We start from the raw sequence: 20,579 nt of genomic DNA on the forward strand, positions 1-20,579 counted from the left end.
TGTCCATGGGCTTCAAATGAAGAATTCAAAGTAAATTAACTTGTTGTCAGCAGGCTTAAATTTGCCAAACAGGAATCTGTGCCTGTTGTGGGAAAAATGTTTTGGTTTGGGAAGCCCTTAGGTTGAAAACTTTTGTCAGCAACTAAAGCATTTTCATCTGTCTTACAGCTTCTTTTCATACATGGATCTGGGCATGCAAGGTCTTGGAGGCATTTGATAGCATTGATTCCCAGATAACCTCCAGAAGTTTCAATACTGAATAAAACTGTCCTAAGATAACACACATTCTTCTTCCACAGAAAGCAGAATGTTGTCAAATATTTATTTGAGTAAGACCCATGTGATAGCAAGTTAGCCTCTTGTGTAATGAGGCCTGTCTGAAGTTCTTTCAAAGGCAACATTAGAAACTGACCAAAATAGAAGTAATACTCACTTCTGTGACTGAAGGATCTTTTGGAGTTCCTCAGTATTATTGAGGACCTAGACAGCAATAAGGGCACCATGATCCTTACTTCTATTTGTGATTGGCTAGGAGATGGCAGAACTTCTTGTCAGTCTGCTATTGATACTAGTAATGTCCAGTTCTTTATTGCACTTCTGTGGGATGCAGGTATGTATTATGAGGCTACAACTGGTGCAAAGTATGATAACTAGTAGCTAGAGAGTGAGTGTAGGTTACTACAGATGAAAAGGCAATTGAACACAGCTATTTCCAGCATTAATATAAAATGCATGGGGTCAGTGCAGCTGTCCTTCAGTTTTCAACACAGCTGAGCAATGTCTTCCTAGACAAGTGTGTTATCTTGGATACAGAAATATGAAAAAGATAAAAATAGCGCATAAGCTAGATTTCTCATTCTTACAGAGCTTAAAAAGAAAGATTTGGCAGGTACTCCCGTAGACAGGCAAGTCCCAAATACAGTGTATAATGACTTCGTTGCAATTAGTTATCTGCCACAGGAATATGTTTTCCTTTATCCTGTTATTAGAAACAGGAGAATTTGGTTATTGACCAAAAAGAGAATTTGGACTACATTTTTTGTCTCAGTTTTATTGTGTTCCTTTTATATCACTGATCTGAGAGAGAAAAAGGAAAATGGTCCTTTATGGAATAAATGCATGGTTTCAGTCTAAATATTTTTCTAGCCATATCTATCTGTTTGTTATGCCCTCTAAGCGTGAAGAGTATTTTTCCAAACAAATCCCATCGGTCACCCAACAACTATCATCCACAAGCTTCCTGCTTACACTTTTTGTTTTAATTTACTATTTAGATACAGACATTGCCAGTGACAGGCAATCATTCTTATACATGATTGTTTTTGTGGTTTTGAGGTTTCTGGAGAGAGAATTTTGTCCATGTATCTGGGTGTAGGTGCTTGCCATTCTGACATTTTAAATCTACATAATTTAAAAATATTATTCAAATGTTTCAGCTACTGTGTAGAAATTAATTTATTTCTATGTAGACAGGCCAGGGGTGGTCAACATGTATCACATGTTAACTGTTTGCTTTAGTTTATTTTCTAATTCTTAGCTCTCTAGTCTCATCATCAAGAATATACATTTATATATCAATGGAACTTTGCATTAGGGGATCAGGATGTTTACTGAAATAGCCAGTAAAAATTATTAAAATATGCAGTGGAAAGCAACGTGCTTAGTTTCATGTGCTTCTGAATATTAAATGTGAGTAAAATGGTATATAGACATGGAGCCATTTGTTATATTTTAGTATATGAAGCAAGAGCTGTGTAAACCTTAACCTCGTAATTTTGCAAGTTCCACTTTATCACGTAGCTGTAAAAGGTAATCAAAATAAATCATGGAAGATGAAGAATTATTTTGTAGAGCTTTCTGTATGCTTTCAGAAGTGGCGCTTGATCCATGAAATTTTAGTAAGCATATTAAATAATACAATATGATGTGCAACATGTCAGGTCTGATAAATTATTTTGTATAGGACATTTATACAACATATGGTGAGCTGCTATGTGAACAGCTTAATGATTAAATTATGTTAATCTTTCTTGCCATATTTACTTTTCATTTTAAAAACCGTCGTTTTCAGACTTTTATTTTACTTTTTTGATCACGGGTAGATGTAAGAAAGGTGTAGCGTATCTCCGAGAAGCCGTGACAGTGATCCAAGGTTCCTCAGCTGTGCCGTGTACATAACACAGATGTTGGGAGAGTCATCTGTCAGCTATGCCTCTCCTATGGAGTTAAAGTTCTAGGGGGAAAAGAATTCGACACAGTGCTGTCACTGTTACATTTTCACAATAGAAGAGCATGCAAATATTCAACCTCCTGCTTAGCAGTAGTGCCCTGTCTAATGTCTGTGCTGGTTAGAATAAAAAAATAGTGGGTGCATCTAGGGCTCATAGATCTGACAAAGGTCATGCTATGCTGGGCATTTGAATTGGAAATTGTCTGGACTTAGATTTTATAAAGCTCCCACTGTTCTCGGGGAAAATTTCAGCAGGGTTTTGTCCCTAGAGAGGCCTCTTAGGCCCTTTTCTGTCCTATGAATGAATTTAGATGTGAGGGTTTCTCCTGCCTTAAAACTGTTAAGTTCATTTTGCATACATCCCCAGAGAAAAAAACTGGCAGATGCTTTTGTCTTGGAAGTGTTTAAAAGAAAACTGCAGAACAGGAACAAGGGAGAGAAGGGGCCCTGTGTGGAGTCCCAGAACATTTTGGAAATGGCCAATATGCAGTTTTCATCAGTACTAAGGCGGGGCACAATATGGTGCCTGTAGCTCACTAGGGAATATGAATGTTGATTAAGCATACTCCCAGGCTTTGAAATCCTGAAAGCAGTGTCAGAATAATGGATGTTGAGCAAATGTCAAGCATTTGTTAATTTCTCTGTTATTTGGAGTTTATCTACCATGATCAATCAAATAAACTAGTGCTTCTCTGTTGTGGCATGTGTCATTGATATGGTGATTAGGTGGCTAGAGAGGCCTTCTGCCTTTTTTCTTTTTTTTTTTTTTCTTTTTTTTTTTTTTTTTTTTTTTTAATCCAGGTAACAGATTATATATGAACAGCCATAAGTTTAAGATTTGTTGGCAGTTGGTTTAGTGGAAAGTGGTACGTTAACAAAATACTTTAGGGTACTGAGAGAAAAAAGTATTTGCATATCTGCCGTGCTAAAAATTACATTCATGCCATTTTTTCTGTTCTTGGCCTTAAAACTCTACTGTTGTGGAGAAGGAGAAATTATGTCTAAATGAAAGCTCATAGGAGAAACTTTTACATATTCTTAAAAGGAGAAGTTTGAAAACCAAGTTTATCCACCCTGAATTAGTATTAATTTATGTCTTAGCCCCTTTGTTTGTCTAAATCTTTTGGTTTCTATAAACTGGATCTCAACATCCCCATTTTTGATTGGGTAACATGTTCAGGTGCCCTTTAATTAAAAGTGAAGGGGGTGACTGACTCTTTTGTAAGAATACAGAGTCTTTTATAAGAATATACCAGAGAAGTTGTTCGTTACTGTCTAACATGCAGAAATATAAACAGTCCAGTTCAGAATATTTTTTTCTCCAGTTCCTCAATTTCCACTGTCTTCTGATGTCCTAGTTCTGCTGATTTGCTACACTTAGAAGTTAGGTGGCATACAAAGACCTGATATTTAAAAGTGAAGAACAAATAAAAAGTAACCTGAAGGAGAAAAAGGCACTGTGACACTTTAGTATAATATACAAAGACTTTAAAATGGGAAACGATAGGGTTGGGATTCTTTGTGAGAGGCCTATTTGAAAGCTGCCTGAAGAATGTTAACACTCAAATTTCACTGAATTCCAGTAAGTTTGGTGACACACTTCTGGATTTTTTTTTTCTTCGTAGTCTAATCCTTATGTGCTTAGTGTAAAGATGGCAATGTATATTTTTATTATGGTTTTGGCAACTCCCAGAAATTTAAGAAGTGTTGGTGAGTCATGCCATATGACTTGAAGCATGTTGAGGTCATCTTCAGTTTATTTTAACATAGAACAAATGTTTGATTTTGAACTAGTTTTCTTTCTTCCTTGGTTTCCACATTTTTTTACCAAGGCCTCCAGGCCTGTTCTACTGAGACTGCCCAGGTTTTGGTGTTTAATGAAGGTGATGCTATATGATGAAACTATTGATTGTTTACATTGGAGATGATTCTGTTCAGTTAGTACATGGAAATCAGAGTTCTTCTGAAAACCCAACATTTTCTGCAACACTGCAGGATGCAAAGTGTATGGTCATTGTATGCATTTTCAGAGCAGTGCAAAGAATACCAGAAAACAAATCCTTTGTAAAGAGGAGGATGGGAAAGAAAAATCTTGTTGGTAGGAGTGGAAAAGAAGGTTAGACAAGTTTTAGGACAGAATAATTTAATATTGTGATAACCTCTTGTCAGATGTTCCCTTCATATTGCCTGCCCATTGAAGGTAGACAGCTTTTTAAAAAAAGGGTGCTGGAAGACCACTAATAAAAAGGAACAGCTGAGTTTCTGTCTTAGTAGGTTTCTGCTGTATTTCCAATGAGAAGTAAGTAACGGAATTAAATTAGTTTATTCCCTTCATGGCACAGTAAGCTGCTGGTTGGTGCAAAAGTAATTGCAGTTTTGGACCATGGATTTTAAATCATTATACGTAGGCTCAAACACATCTTTATTAATCAAAATAGGAACCATTACAATCAACACATTTTTACCAACAAGAAATAAGCTTGTTTATTCCTGTAGCATAAAAATCTGTGCTTTGGGATTTGACAAGTTCTTGGGAAGCATTTTCCACATCCTGCTGGTTGTGGAACCCTTTTCCCTGCATAAAGTTGTTGAGATGCTTGAAGAAGTGGTAGTCAGTTGGCAAGAGGTCAGGTGAATATGACAGAAGAGGCAAAACTTTGTAGCCCAATTTGTTCACTTTTGAAGCATTTTTTGGGCCTTTTCTATTGACCAATGTTGGCTGCAGGTGTTGCAGTTTTCAGTGCATCTCATCGATTTGCTGAGTATCCTTTTCAGATGTAATGGTTTCACTAGGATTCAGAAAGCTGTAGTGGATCAGACCAGCAGCAGACCACCAAACAATGACCGTGACATTTTTTTGGTAAAAGTTTGGCTTTGGGAAGTACTTTGAAGGTTCTCCTCAGTCCAACCACAGTGCTGGTCATCACCAGTTGCCATGTAAAATCCACTTTTCATCACACATCACAATCTGATCAAGAAATAGTTTGTTGTTGTTGCCTGGAAGAAGACAACACTTCCATATGATGATTTTTTATTTTTGCTCAGCTCATGAGGCACCCACTTATTGAGCTTTCTCACATTTCCAGTTTGCTTCAAATGCCGAATGATGGTAGAATGGTCGACACTGAGTTCTTCGGCAACTTCTTGTGTAGTTGTAAGAGGATCAGCTTTGATGATTGTTCTCAGTTGGTTGTTGCCAACTTCCAACCGCTGGCCACTGCGCTCCTCATCTTCAAGACCCGTATCTCTTTCGTGAAGCTTCTTGAGCCACCCCTGCACTGTACGTTCATTAGCAGTTCTGGGGCCACATGTGTTGTTGATGTTGCGAGTTGTCTCTGCTGTTTTATGACCCATTTTGAACTTAAATAAGAAAATTGCTTGAATTTGCTTTTTGTCTAATGTCATTTCCATAGTCTAAAATAAACACAAAATAAACAGCAAGTAATGAGTCAGCAGCAAAAAAAAGTAGTGAGAAAAGTGCATTGAAACTATGTATAACATAACATTTATTTAAGAATGTATTCCAATATCAGATGTCAATTTTCAACAATACAAAAACTGCAATTATTTTTGCACCAACCTGATATAATCCTTGGGCTGAAAATAGACTTTCTAGATAGATAAGAATTCTTCTTCTCTTTTTTTTTTTTCATGAGTAGCTTTAAAATTAACTTTTTAAAATAAACTTTTAAAATATGAACCCTGTTTAAGGTTTAAGACTAAAAATCTCAAGGGGACTTGCTAGAAATGGATTCATTTCTTGCCTTAAATTTGTATCATTCCCAAAACTGGAATTTACTTAGAACTACTCTTCTGTATTATCCATGTTTGATAGAGCTAAAATTCTTTACATTATATCCTTTATGGGAAACATTTGTAAGATCCTGACTTGTTTAAGGAATTAACAATTTTGATTGGATTACTGGAAGGCTTTTTGACTTAAGGTGTTCACTTTTTACCCTGGAGATAGCTATGCAACAGTATGTGTGCTTGACATGTGATGCATGCAAATGCTAAATACAGTAGCAGCATGAGGCAAGTGTCATTAACAGTAATTTATGTAATGAAAGCCACCTGGCTGTCTTCGTAATTAATTGCTTGTAAATAATAAATTTAAATATAATTTATAGTTTTCTAAATTTGATTATATACTTTTAGGAGCAAATTGTTTAAGGGTGTTTGGCAATCTATTTAGTTTTGAACTGGCACAGATATGCTTTTTACCTACAGACTAATTTTTTAATGTAAAATAAACAGTCTAATTATCTTCAAATGGCCATTCACTCGTAAAAATAGTTTTCCAAAATTAAATTTAAACATCAGGTTTATAGAGGACAATACAGGTTTAAAGAAAAAAAAATGCATAAAGTAGAATGGTTTTGCCCTTTCTCTGCAATCAGGAAATTTAAGATTGGAGTCTGAAACATTTCTCTTGACAAGGTGTTCTGTAATCTGATTCTTTTACTGGAGGGAAGAAGAAGTAGCATGATAGAGTTATCCAAATAGAACGAAGAAGGTGAACAGAAAATGAATATATCAAATATTTACTTCTAGTAATTGCCTACTAGGTGAATGTTTTTTCAATGTATGGGCGTTGGCCTTACCAAGAGAGCAGACAGGAAAGGTGATGGATAAATCCTTGGTTTAAATTGTAGTTTCTTTGTCTTAACTGCTTGTTGCGGTACGTTGCTCTTGCAGCCTGGGAGCATCTTTCTTTACACAACTGTCATCAGATAACTACAACTTTTGTGTATTTTTGTCTAATGGTTCAACAGTTAGATTGTGGTACTAAGAGAAAGAGTTCAAACCTTGCAGATGTGTTTTCTGTGTAATCTTAGGTGAAATAGGTTGAAGTAAAGTGTGGATGATGTACAGTTAAGTGCAAGCAAGGAATTTGCAGAGGCTTTGCTGTTTTCTCTCAGGCTCTGGTGTGCCACTCTTTGCCTCTGCTTTGGAATGTGTTCACTGGTTCTTTCCTGGATATTGAGAAACTTTCCTCCTTGCTAAGTAACTTTGAGTAGTTGAGGACAAGGACATAGCAAATCATTGGCTTATGTTGGTCTCAAGCTTTGCTTTTTTATTTAATTTTTTGAGAACTGTTGATGGTAGAGTTAAAAGGAGAATTTCAGGGAATACCAGGAGATGGAGATGTGAAGGACAAGTAATATGATTATCAAGATGTGTGTGAGACGCAAACCCTATTTGACTCCTTTCAGTTTCTTTTGTCAGTGGACTCCCTGATAAGATGATCAAAGGATATCAGAGAAGTTCTGGTATGTGTAAACCTTACAAAAAGATTCAATAGTCATTGAAACCTGATGTCAGAATATTTGGGAGTTTTAATTCCATGTTTTAGCACTGACACTTTATTTTTTAAGCCTGTGTTGTCAGTATATTTTGGTTCTGTACTGCATATGAAAATATTTTTCAGCTTTAAAATTGAACCTTACAAAATACTTTTATGTTTTTATGGAAGACACTTTACTTGAAACATTAGTAAAAGTGTGTTTACTCACAAAGTTCTCTTTGTGGGTTTGGCATTTAAGTAGGTTTCAAACATTGATGCAACAAGCACTCTGCTGCTTAACTCTGGAAAGAAAAAATAACAATATCTCAGGCAAATTTCTATCTATTTTTTGTACTTCCTTACTAAGATAATAAGACCCAAAAGTAGTTTCCTTTCATTTGGAAATACCACTCTTCTGTTCATGTGTTTTCAGAGTTCCATTTTTAACCCTAGTATCTGGCAGCATTTATCCACTATGAAAGCCTAATATTGTTTTTCTCATCATAAGCATATATAAGTGAATGGAAAAAATAGCATCTACATTCTGACTTCTCTTTCTGTTTTGGGGGCTGGATGAGAAATACTTCATAATCATTTGAGTATGGTATATTTTGAGTCATACTTGTATTGCTGCTGCTAAAAGTTAGATTTTTGTGGTGTGGGTGAGAGAAGGTGAAATTTATCTCTGAGAAGAGCCACCATTATTTTGTGATCATTGTCTGTTCTGATAATTCGTATTTACTTCTGCATTTTTCTTTTCACATCTGATACAGATTGTTCGTAGTCTGAAGTTGTTTTAAAATATATTGTCTGTTACAACAGACACCAAAAATTGAGGTGCCTACAGGAAGAATTGGTGCCCTGTTCTTAAAGGAACTTCTAAGTCTTTCTAAATGAAAAATCGTTCAAACAGTATCTAATACTGGCAATTTTCCTCTGTCTGCTGCTAGAACTTATTGGCCAACTAGGTCAGACATTATTAAAGTTCAAGTGGCCCAGTGGGAAAAGTAATGGCCTTATGCTACTATGAATTTTAAATGCTGCCATTTCTATGTATTGCACCATCATCTGTTCTCGCACATCACTAAATTGTATAGAAGTTGTGGGACCAACCAGTGTCAAGGTCACAGAAGTGATGACTCTTCTCAAGTAGCCTTCTTGGAGCTTTGTCATACAGTTATTCTCATAACCCTGGCGATAGGCAGCAAAGTTGTATGCAAGTGCCTGCATTTAACCTTTTTATTATCATTGGATAGTGTAAGCCTGCAATGCAGGATATCTTTTTCCTTGGACTCTTTGCTTTTGCTTTTTATTTTTTATGCTTGCAAAGGCTGGAAAATGAGTTTGATGCAAAACCAATTTTTAGTAAGTGATTCGTATTTAAATCTTTTGAGTTGAGATGTTGTACCATTTATTGAACAAGATGTTGGGAATTTCAAAATTGTTTAGTGCTATAGTTCTCCACATGAGCTTGAATTTTATCTTGATTTTAAATGTGATGGTATTGAGTCTAAAATGAGCATATCAGCAGGTACTTCTTGTCATATGTATATACTTATTGAATTTTTATAGTATTAATGTATTTGTAATGAGAGTATTTACCCAACAGCACAGTATTGGCTTTGTAGTTCTCAAAGTAGTAGCTGCTGATAATGTTTCATTGTATGGAAGGCTTCTTAAATAGAGATAATAAAATTGCTTTTGTATCCCAGACTTGAAGCATGTAGCTGGAAAGCTGTGACATTCAAGGCAACCACTTTACAGAACCGACTGTGTTGGAACTAAAGACTTAGGTACTTTTATGTCACTTATTTACTCCAATTCAAACTCATATATTGATTTGAACATGTATATTGACACACAGACATGTATCTATATACATATATATATGTGTGTGTGTGTATTGATTAGCTTAAATCGGTAATTCACTGACTTCCAATAAATCAGTGTTAGATTTGTGAATTATAAAGTACAACTGTGTAGAGACAGAATAATCAGCTTTTACAGAATTTTCATTGAGAGAAGTGACCACAAGCATATTCAAACTTTAGGAAACAGTATTAAAAGCTGCTGTGAAGAGCTGCTGTGAGCCTTCCTGCATCCTTGTGTGGAACCATCCTGACTGCTAAGAAGCCTTTTTCCTGTCCTGACAATCCTGACACGTAGAGGAAATTCTGATAATTCAGTGGTTGTCACCTCCTCTCAAGTGGGAAGTTCACCATCAGGCTGGCTTTAGTTCCGTTACAGGTATAACTGTGGTGCTGGTTAGCCCACAGCCTCTGGTTCTGGGAAGCTGCAGAGGCTTTACATATTCATGCATGTGTTATGCATTTGAACTGATGCTGCTGGATCTGTTTGAAATCCATTATTGACAGTTTTTAGAAGTAAGAGTGGACTGGTTAGCATGTGATAAGCAGTATAGAAACATTGCTTTCTTTAGGAGTCCCTGTTCCAGAACATTTACAGTACAGAAGATGAGAATTAAAAGACTGTTTGGGTTTCTTTCATGTCTTTGATAATGTAACAGGCAAAATGTATTTTAGACATACATTCTGGAATTTCAGGATAGTTGTGAGAAGGATTCCTCTTCCACCCCCAGTCATTTAAATTCATGAAAGGTATGTATTTCTTTCCTCACATAGATTATTAATCCAGCATGGCAGCAGCATGCAATTCTAGCCCTAAGTTGGATGCATTACTTTTATTTTAAAGTTCAATATTGCACTAGTAAAAATACTTGAAACCTTACTATACGTGGAAAGGCAAGTTCTTTTCCAGTTATTAGAGAGAATCTTGCTGTCTGCTTCAGAACGTCTCATGAAGGGATATGACTAGCACTACATACGTACACTGCAAGACTGCAGAAGGAAAGAAACTATTTCTTCCCCTACCTGAATTCCTACAATAGCTAAGTGCAGTGTAGGATGCACTTCCAAGAGAAGGTTTGACACTGCTGCTTTGGGATTTCACTTATGACAGCTTCTGAATTTTGGAAATACAGCTCCTGCCCCCACACTCAGATTTTTAACCAATATATTTATCATAATAATGAGATGGAATGTTCCATTTTGTGAAAGGGAAGCAACAAAGCAGTGTTCTTTGTAGATTTCATTTGTTAAAAAAAAAAAATAAAGGCTATTATATGTATGTAATATATATTTGTCTCATGATGGACTTTGCTTTCCCCCTGCTTGTCTACACTTGTATGAATAGTTATTGGATTAAATACTGCAGTTCCTATTTACTCTTTTTTTTTTTCTTTTTTGTTACAGATCTCTCTAGATACTCTTTCTTTGTTCTGTGGTAAAATACATTAAATGTAAAGTTGATTTTTTAGTATTTCTATTATAATTTAGGCCAAAAATGTGGAGGTAAAGATGAGGGAAAGAAAACTCACTTTAAAGCGAATAGATGAAACAAGTGGAAACTTGTTTTTTTACTTAAAATGTTATGATTTCAATAATCTCAGAAAATAAAGGAAAAAAGTGTAAGTTTAATCTTATCCCTAAAGAATTAATTATTAATATTTGCAAGGGCTGATAGTATTATATTTGCAGAATTTGTCATATTTAGATTTTCTTCTGATGAGGCTGTAGTACATAGCAAGCATGAAGTTGGACAGGACACCAAATCTTGGTGAGATCTGCAAGCCTGCTTTGTTGAGATGATCTGATGCAGTTAAATTATTTTCATCCTTACCAGCTACTTTTTGGCCAGAGTTTGCCATCAGATCTAGTTAGGAAACACTGATCTGCAACAGCATATTATCTCTTGCTAGTTTGTATAGAAATACTCCTTGTAAACCAAAACATTTCTGAAATACTCTCCAGAGATGGTAGCATTCTTCCTCTACCAAATTCTGGGATTCATTAGAAAAGAATGGTTCTCACACATTAAATTATCAATAGATGTATTCTTTTTCCAGCGCTAGACTGATCTCTTAAGTTCTTAGAGGTAATTTGTCTTATCTCTTGTTCTGTGTTCTGGTCTCACTTAGGCATCTCATCCTAAATGTGGATGGACTTTGGTACCTGTAGTACTTGGGGCTTTTTTATGATAAGCATATTTTTATATCTTGGGATCATTTGCAACCTAGAAGTGACATTTTGTTTTTTTTAAATGAAAGTTATTGTATTTTTTAAAAATGGGCATTTTGTAGCAGATTTTAGATTTCACAGTTTTCTGCCTAAATCTATTTACATATTGACAAGAGCACATTGATCAAGCAATCAGATGAAAGTATGCCACCGACATCAACACAGAGTAACAAACAGTAAACTGGTTCGTTATGAATGCTGGTGTACATGAAAAAGAGGATATTTGAAGAGTGAGGCTGGTTGCTTTGAACTCCGGGAGTCAGATGCATTAGCATCTGGAATTTCAGAAGAAAAAGTTGCCATGAGAGTGGCTGCTACAGAACTTGGGAGGAAAGTTTGCTTGTTTTCCTGGAAGATAAGTTTCGTTCTGCAAGACACATAACAAGTTAATTTATTGATTATTTAAATTAGGTAGTACTTGGAATTATGGGTTTGGGGGTGTTCATTTGTTTGTTTGTTTTAGAAAATCAGCAAATCTGTAATGTGGCTCTACGGATGGTTCTTGACAAAACAGTTTGCTCAACACAAACATGTCTATATCCTTAAGCCTTCCAGTAAGCCATGAGGCTTACTATAAAGTTTATTCAATACGATGCAGTAATGTAGCACTGACATGTTATTTTGGATAAAAGATATTTTCAGTGTTATGTTTGTTTTCCTGGATATCTCAGCTATATTAATTTGTCTGCTCATTTACTGCTTTGAAATCCTGTATAGAAGCATCAGAGGATGGATGGAGCCCTAGGAATTTGGCTGCTCCTGTAGAAGTAATGACAATTTACATGGCAGTGCCCCTGCTGCCAGGATCAGCAGTTGTGATCATGCTGTCTTGCAGTGCAAATGCATGTTCGTGACTTCTGTCTCCTCTCCAAGTAGTCAGTACTGTCTTTTTCAGTCCTTTGCAATACCATGATGCTTCAGTTTTCTGTCAATGGCATCTTGCAGTAGATGCTCCAGCTGTGTTTTGAGGAGCTATTTCATTTTGCCAGGAAGTCGTGGCAATGGAATTGTGGCAAGGAAACGCTGAGTGGCAGGTAAGTGATTTAGTGTTTAAGAGGGGAACTATGTTAACCAGAAGAAACATGAAATCAGCCCTGTGAAAATATAAATCCACTTCTGGGGAAGGAGAAAGATCTTCTGGTAGTAAGGCTTGAAATTCTTCATATGGTACTATTGAAATAATTCTCTTTGTCACAGTCACAATGTTTTTGTACTGCAATCCAGTATATATCGAACTTATTCAGTTATTGGACTGAATTTTTTAGTGTTCGTGGTAAATCCTAAATAATCTGAACAGTTGGAAGCAAAGGAGAGGATCGTTGAATGAAAGTGAAGTAGAAGAACAAAATCCAGGGACACCAAGGGAACAACTGAAATGGACGAGAATCCAGGTGTGAAGAGAGGGATAATGGTCTTAATTCTTTTTGATATGTCAATGGGTATAATAGGAAATATAATAGAAATCATACTAGGAGTAGCCTAAAAATACAAAAATCGGTCTCTCAATGTGAGAGAACTCAAACTAGAAATTCGGTTAAATACTGTCCTGTTTTGGTTTGTGTTTTTTCCCACATCTTTGCTCTAAATTCAGTTCTACCGTTACGACCATGTAAATCTGCCAGATAATAATAGTTACGTGGAGAGCCATTAGGGGGCCATATGTATCCAACTTAATTTATAGCCTGCAGGGTTGGTTTTTTTTTTAATAAATCAACTTGAAATACCTTAGCTTTGCATATGTATATAGCCTGTTTAAGTATATAATCTTAATTTCATTCCTTTGTTCACCTGATGATTACATGTGCACGTTGAAGGTTACCATAATTGGATGGCGCACTGTTCGAGGAGGCATTGTGGTACATATCTCCCAATCTCTGTGTCAAATGATGTATATTTAAAAATATTGAAGTTCTTGAATATATTGTCATTATTTTTTCTGTAATCCATGGATTTCATAGATCTGGGTATTACTTTATGTTGCTGTCATTTTTCTACAATTTTAACATTCCATTAGTGAGTGCTCTGGGTGAACGTTCTCATATGTAAAATACCAGAGATCAAGTCTCAGCTTACTGCTGTCACACAGGTGTTTTGCTGGGCAGACAAGTGCCAAATAGTCATGGCAAAGATGCTGGAAGCACAGAAAGGAAAAAGGCAAACTATTAAGCATTTTATATCTCATTGCATTAATCTAGTCGCTTTGTTCCTAATGCTTCAACTGTTCAGTTTAGAGGTAACTTTTTATATTGTGCTGCATAGACATACTGTATGTTTATACCCAAACAAACCATTTAGTGCCACAGTTTTCCCTTTTGAAAATAGGAATAAGACTTCCTTGTCATAAATTAGTAGAGACCATCATCAGCAAATTTGCTGATGACACCAAGTTGGGAGGGAGTGTCGACCTGCTGGAAGGCAGGAGGGCTCTGCAGAGGGATCTGGACAGACTGGAAAAATGGGCTGATTCCAATGGGATGAAGTTCAATAAGGCCAAGTGCCGGGTGCTGCACTTTGGTCACAACAACCCCCTGCAGCGCTACAGGCTGGGCGCAGAGTGGCTGGAGAGCAGTCAGACAGAAAGGGACCTGGGGGTACTAATTGACAGGAAGCTCAACATGAGCCATCAGTGTGCCCAGGTGGCCAAGAAGGCCAATGGTATCCTGTCCTGTATCAAAAATAGCGTGGTCAGCAGGACAAGGGAAGTGATCCTTCCCCTGTACTCTGCATTGGTGAGGCCACACCTGGAGTATTGTGTTCAGTTCTGGGCCCTTCAGTTCAGGAAAGACATTGAAGTGCTGGAGCGAGTCCAGAGAAGAGCAACAAGACTGGTGAAGGGACTTGAGCATAAGACCTATGGGGAGAGGCTGAGGGAGCTGGGGTTGTTTAGTCTAGAGAAGAGGAGGCTTAGAGGTGACCTCATCACTCTCTATAACTACCTGAAGGGAAGTTATAGCCAGGTGGGGATTGGTCTCTTCTCCCAGGCAGTTAGCAATAGGACAAGGGGGCATGGGCTTAAACTCTGCCAGGGGAAATTTAGGCTGGATATTAGAAAGAAATTCTTTACAGAGAGAGTGGTCAGGCATTGGAATGGCCTGCCCAGGGAGGTGGTGGACTCGCCGTCCCTGGAGGTTTTTAAACTGAGATTGGACATGGCACTTAGTGCCATGATCTAATAAACGGACTAGAGTTGGACCAAGGGTTGGACTCGATGATCTCTGAGGTCTTTTCCAACCCAGTCGATTCTGTGATTCTGTGATTCTGTGATTCTGTGGGGTGAAAATTGCAAGGAGAAGGAGAGAAGATTTACGTTCAATGTACGTATGGTGTGATACAGGTGTTAAATTCACATACAAGAAATTGGGCAGGAGAGCAAGACTTTAGACGTTGTTCAATGTTTGAACTACCTGTGCTATGCTGCAGTAGGTAAGTTCATGAAAGGAAAAAAGTTAATTATTCATAGTGCCTTGCTGTACCATAAAACTTGATTTATTGAGACTATAATTTGTTCAAGTTGGATGTAGTAGGAAAATATATCAGGAGTAATTAATTGTATTCAGGATGTGATGAGGTAGATATATCCACAGAGGACAATTGAAAACAGTAGCGGTGTGGTATTGATTGCCTTTCAGAGGGAAAAAAAAATTCTTGTCCCATTTCTAAATGCTAACAATTCAGAGAGAAAAATTCCCACTCGGGAAGAATGCTTTCCAGGTTGCTTCATTGCCAGGTGTTTGACATTGAGTGGAGCCTTAGATGAATGAAGCTTATGGCAGCTTTTGGAAATGACCGACTCCCGGGAATCTCAGCTTCCTGCTGTGAGAGTTTCTATTTTCAAAGCACATCAGTTTCAGTGGGAATGTTCCAGTGGTCCCATATGCTACTTCTGACAGCAGGGGAAGTTTTTAACCTGAATATGAGACAGCTACTGAAGAGGTTCCCTTGCTGCTAACAAAATGAATTTCAATATGTTCCCAATGAACAAGCGGCATGTTCCCAACTGCTGATGGAATTTAACTCCATCAATTATTAATGGAAGTTTTGCTTTGTTTTCCTTTTTACCTGTTCCCTTTTAACTCAGCTACCTGCTCCTGATAGGACTTTGTGGGTTCTGAAGCTGAAAAAGGAATCACCCAAACAGTATGCTCATTTGCTTTGAAACTCTTGCTATTTTTTGCTCCCCTCCCTCGTACGCTCTCTCCTTGACCTAGCAGCAGGAAGTCTTTGTCTGAGGTGTTCATCTGGAACAACTTTTCCACACTTGTTTTCATGTTCTCTTAGATTACAGGGCAGCAGGCCTACCTTTGAAGCTCCCTTCTCTTTTGTTTCTTTGCAGTGCACTCCAGTAATTAACTTTGTCCTTCTTTTATTTGTTCCAGTCAATCGCAGTCCACTCTGCTGAGCATCTTCTCCCAGGAGTACCAGGTTAGAAGTTTTCTCCTTTGTGAGAGTTGACAGGTGCCTAATTGAATGATGAATGTCCCTTTATTTCTTTGTAATTGAACTGCCAGCTTTCTGATTGGTTTGGAGGATGTTCCCTTTTCCACATCAAGCGCCGCCTGAGTCTCAGTGGATGGCTGCCAAGCCTACCCATCCATCTGTCTAATAACATCTAGCCTTTGCTTATTTGGTGGACCTGTAATAAATTATGCTAAACCATTATTATTCTGACAATAATAATTTCCCTGTGTTGCATGGTTCCATGTGCTAAATGTTTGCTGACTTGCACTGTCAGTGCTGCTTTCCATAGCTGACAGAGATGATGATAAATGACCATTGCCGGAGTGGCAGAAGGCAAGAGAGGCAGAAAATGGAGTCATTTATCATGAGATGACAGGTGTCAGTCAAGTGGCAAGTCTCTATGGAATTACTTTTTGTAGTTTTTCAAATAAGTTGTTTTTAAGCAATGTTCTTCCTGGTTAAAAATGCCAATTGAATTGTAAAACTAGAGTGTACCAGACTTAGATGGAATTGAATTGAGGGAAAATTAATACAAAGGTTGAAAGAGAGAACAAGTTTTTCTTTGCCCTCTGCAGCCTCCAGTAAACTTATTTAGATTCAATTATTGTGACCTTATTGCCTTTTACATACATGGTACATTGCAGTACAGTCTGAAGACGTTGAATTCAATAGGTAGATTGAATGTCATTTCTTTACAGAATCTAAAAACATAGTTCAGTTTATATATCAAAGTGTAGCCAAGGAACATGTGTTTGGGCAGTCGTGATTTCAGTGTTTTGATCTATGACACATTTGTAAGACTCTTTGTTTGTTTTTTCATTTTTCTAGAAACAAATCAAAAGAACACATGCCAAGCATCACACCTCTGAAGCTGTTGAAACTTACTACCAAAGGTATGACATCCCTGCCTTGGTTAAGGGTAACATCATAACTACTAATTGTTATGGCAATTATGAGTAAAATAGCTTTTTTCTATAAAAATAAATTAAAAATCTGATATAAAGAATACAGAATGGTTCACATAAGGATATTTTTCAGTGAAAATACATTCTTCAGGTTTTGGTCAGCCTGATTAAGAAAGGGTTTATTTCCTTTACTGTAAGTGAGCATAGGCAAATATTTTTTTACTGTGTACGTGATAGCATTTATGGTATATTGCCTGTAGTTTGTAACTACAGGATTTCTGTGTCAAGACTAATATTGATAGGAACTTCCTTACAGCAAGGGAGCTTGTTCTGTCACAGTTGCTTGTACTTTTAAAGCAACATCTGTGTTACATTACAAAAAGTTCCATATTCAATTTGTGTATTGCCAGTCAGAGCACTAATTTTTAGATCTCTCCTGTTTTATCAACAGAAGTGTCAGAAATAGCGGTTAAGGGAATATGAAAACCTTTATGTCATTTTACAATATTTTACAATTGTTTGCATCTTAAACTAATAAATTGTATTTGCTACAACTTGTAGTTCATCTGTTACTTCTATAGGCTTTACTAAAAATATTGCAATGACATAATTAGGGCATACTGATAACTGGTAAAGATACACAATTAAAATATTACTTTGTAGACTGACATCTGAGGAGTTCACATGGCAAGTGTGTTCATACTTGTGATTATAAATGTCTGATATTTATACTTTATTTTTCTGATTCATACAGATTAACATTAACAAAAAGCCTTCATTTGTAAACAACTAACTGTGCTTCCACAGAGTCATGTATTTAAAACCTAAGCACAGCCCGATTATAATCAGACACTGGTTAAGAATATCTAGTGTGAATTGTGCTGTTCTGGGGCTTTGATTTTTCTTAGTTGTTGTATTGTTCTGTAAAAAATTGTGCTGGATCACATTGCACTTTTCCTAGTGTTCATTGTTGTTTAGGAGGAATATTGCCTTAAAATTTTGTTGTGTTAACCATGTATATACAATACTATTTTTAGTTCTTTTTCACTAGCACAGTTTCAGTTAAGTGCCCTATGTTAATTCTAACTGCTATGTAAATAAACCTCTTCTTGGAATGCATGTAAATCATTTAAATCACTTTTATGATGTCTCACTGGTTCCAACAACTTAAACCCAAAGCATGGGACCAGATTTTGCTTTATGCAAAGCAGCAGTTGTATTGGTATGAGTAAGGTTGTGTAGGTATGATTAAGTTTGCCTCACTTCAGGTAGGAGGATTTGGTCTGCTGTCCCCTTCTATGCTGTCTGAATATGATAGCAGTACATAACTAATGCATTATGTATGAAGCTATATGGTGGTGGTAGGGAAAATCATTCTTTATGCTATTTCTGGGTGTTTCATATTGCAAATGTATTAATATGGCCAGATAAAATGCACATGTTTTAAAATCAGAGATGTTCGGGATAATAGTTAGAAAACTCATCTCAATCCCCTTTTAGTAGATGTACTGTGAAGTATGTTTCGTAAGCTACAGGGGCATCTGCTTGAGTCGGAAGCCAGTCTGAAGTGCTTCAAGCATAAACATGACAAACATGTCTTCTCATCTGCTCTTTTGTAGCATCCATCGTGCTGCTGTAAAGCCCTGCCTGTGTGGTTTGCTCCTGCCTGTTCCCACCCACATACAAGCAGACAATTGTGCTCCCATTGCTTTCCTGGGTCAGAAACGACCAGCTTTGGAAGGCAGTCATTTCCAGTGGTCCCTGTTGGGAACAAGCAGAAGTGCAGTAGTGTGGAGTAGTTTGTGCTGCTCTGCTGAGATTTAGTAGCCTTAAATTTAGGCAAACATGAAGGCAAATTGCAAGAAGGATCAGCAAGCTTTTCTGCACAGTGTTGCCATCAGCATGTGAGACCTGTTAGTCCGTAACAGAATTGCCAGTAGTGTTAGAAATATCTGACAGAAAATTACTCCATTGTTGGCTGTAGCTTTGCTGTTCAATCAACTAGATGCATGTTTTAGAACATTAATCTCAAGTAAATCTTCCTATATAGGTATTTTGTTTATGATCCCCCCTTTTTTTCTTCGATTATAAGTTTTGGATGTTTAAATATACACGAGGCATCTTCCTTTGTGTTTTTTTCTCTGGAATTGAAATAGTTTACATCAAGAATCTTGTATCATATCCTTTATTCATTAAGCCTCAGGATGACATGCAAACAAAAAGACCTCTAATCCTCTGTGAAGAGGTTTATGTAAAGGTATTACAGCCATTCCACAGAAAAGTAAAATGGTAAAGAATTTTAATGTCTGTAACTAATGAGCAGAAGAACGGCTTCTGATGGATAGATGATGATAGGCTGTGGCCTTCTAATGATATCAGTAATGATGTGTTGTATGAGTACAGGTAGGGTAAATGAGCAGGTTCAAATGCTGGTGACTATTGTTCTTTTCCACATGGCTGCAAAGGACAAAGTGGCTTCCAATAATATAGCTTCTTCCCATGAAGTTCTGAGGACAGGTTTTAGGCATTATTGAAATGAAAACATCAAACAGTAAAAGTAACAGCAGTGAAGAAGGCGATATTGTGTGAGGCAATGGTTGGAAACATCACTGTGTACCCATATTGGTCTAATGCCCTTAACTGGAAACATTAAGCTTTTGCCATTGATGGGATAATGACTTTCTATCATCCTGTATTCAAAGCTAAATATTTCCTCTCTTTAGAATATTAATTTGGTTGTTAGACTCTGATTTCACTAAAGTGAGCCTTTATTGTTTAAACTACTGCCCAATTAATAAAATCTGGATTAAATTTGTGAATTTATGTTTTGTGCACTGAATTGTGAATTGAGTAAGATATACAGTGTGCCATCATAGTTGAAGGTCATGTGGAATCCAAAATCTTTACTGAGAATTATAGAAGTTTATTTGTTTGTGATGCCTTTTTAAGTATGTCAGTAAGAAAAAAAGAAAAAAATATCGGTTTATTGTATTTTTTACTGGTGACTTAATTGAGATTGATACATCTTGCAGGTGAGAAGGAGACAATCCTGGAGAGTTGGTGGTTGTTTAAAATACTTATTTCTTAAAAGATTTTCCATTAAGTACTCTGTATGGGGTATTTTCCCCCAAATGAGAGAGATTCACAAGGGATACTGACATGTATAAACTGGCCTTTACTTGCCATTGCAGAATTACCTGGTTTTGTCTTGTCTAGGTACCTGAATGGGGTGATGAAAAATGCAGCTGCCCCTGTGTTACTGGAGCTGGCCAATGAGGTAATCATCTTTACTTTTGTCTTCAATCTTCCAGTGTAAAACCTAAGGGGCATATCTATAGTGACTTCAGTGAGAAATGTAATTAACCTAAAAAAATGGTTTCAAGGCACATTAGACATTTACAATGGTTCCCCAGTCTGTTAGTACTTCCAATAATTAGAAAAAAAGCCCATTTATTAATAAATCAGTTAATGTAATTAGTCTCTTAACTTCAAGGCGAATGTGTAAGAAACTCTGAATTTGTATTTTGTTGGAAATTTCAGACAGACCATAGGCCTTTAATGCACAAACTTACTAAAAATTCCCACATTGATTAAATGGACTG

At 36.8% G+C, this 20,579-nt stretch overlaps 1 protein-coding gene across 2 annotated transcripts in view; it reads left to right on the forward strand.

Annotated features, from left to right (window-relative positions):
- Positions 1-20,579, forward strand: part of CDIN1 (CDAN1 interacting nuclease 1) — a 127,329-nt gene that overhangs the window by 10,029 nt on the left and 96,721 nt on the right. For both annotated transcript variants that reach the window (XM_082059107.1, XM_082059106.1), the window contains exons 2-4: positions 15,991-16,036; positions 16,901-16,965; positions 20,194-20,254. In XM_082059107.1, the coding sequence (XP_081915233.1) occupies positions 15,991-16,036; positions 16,901-16,965; positions 20,194-20,254 (172 nt within the window). The remainder of the gene's footprint in view (positions 1-15,990; positions 16,037-16,900; positions 16,966-20,193; positions 20,255-20,579) is intronic.

The sequence above is a fragment of the Streptopelia decaocto genome (genome assembly GCF_964273445.1).
Source record: "Streptopelia decaocto genome assembly, chromosome: 7".
NCBI classification, from domain to species: Eukaryota; Metazoa; Chordata; class Aves; order Columbiformes; family Columbidae; genus Streptopelia; species Streptopelia decaocto.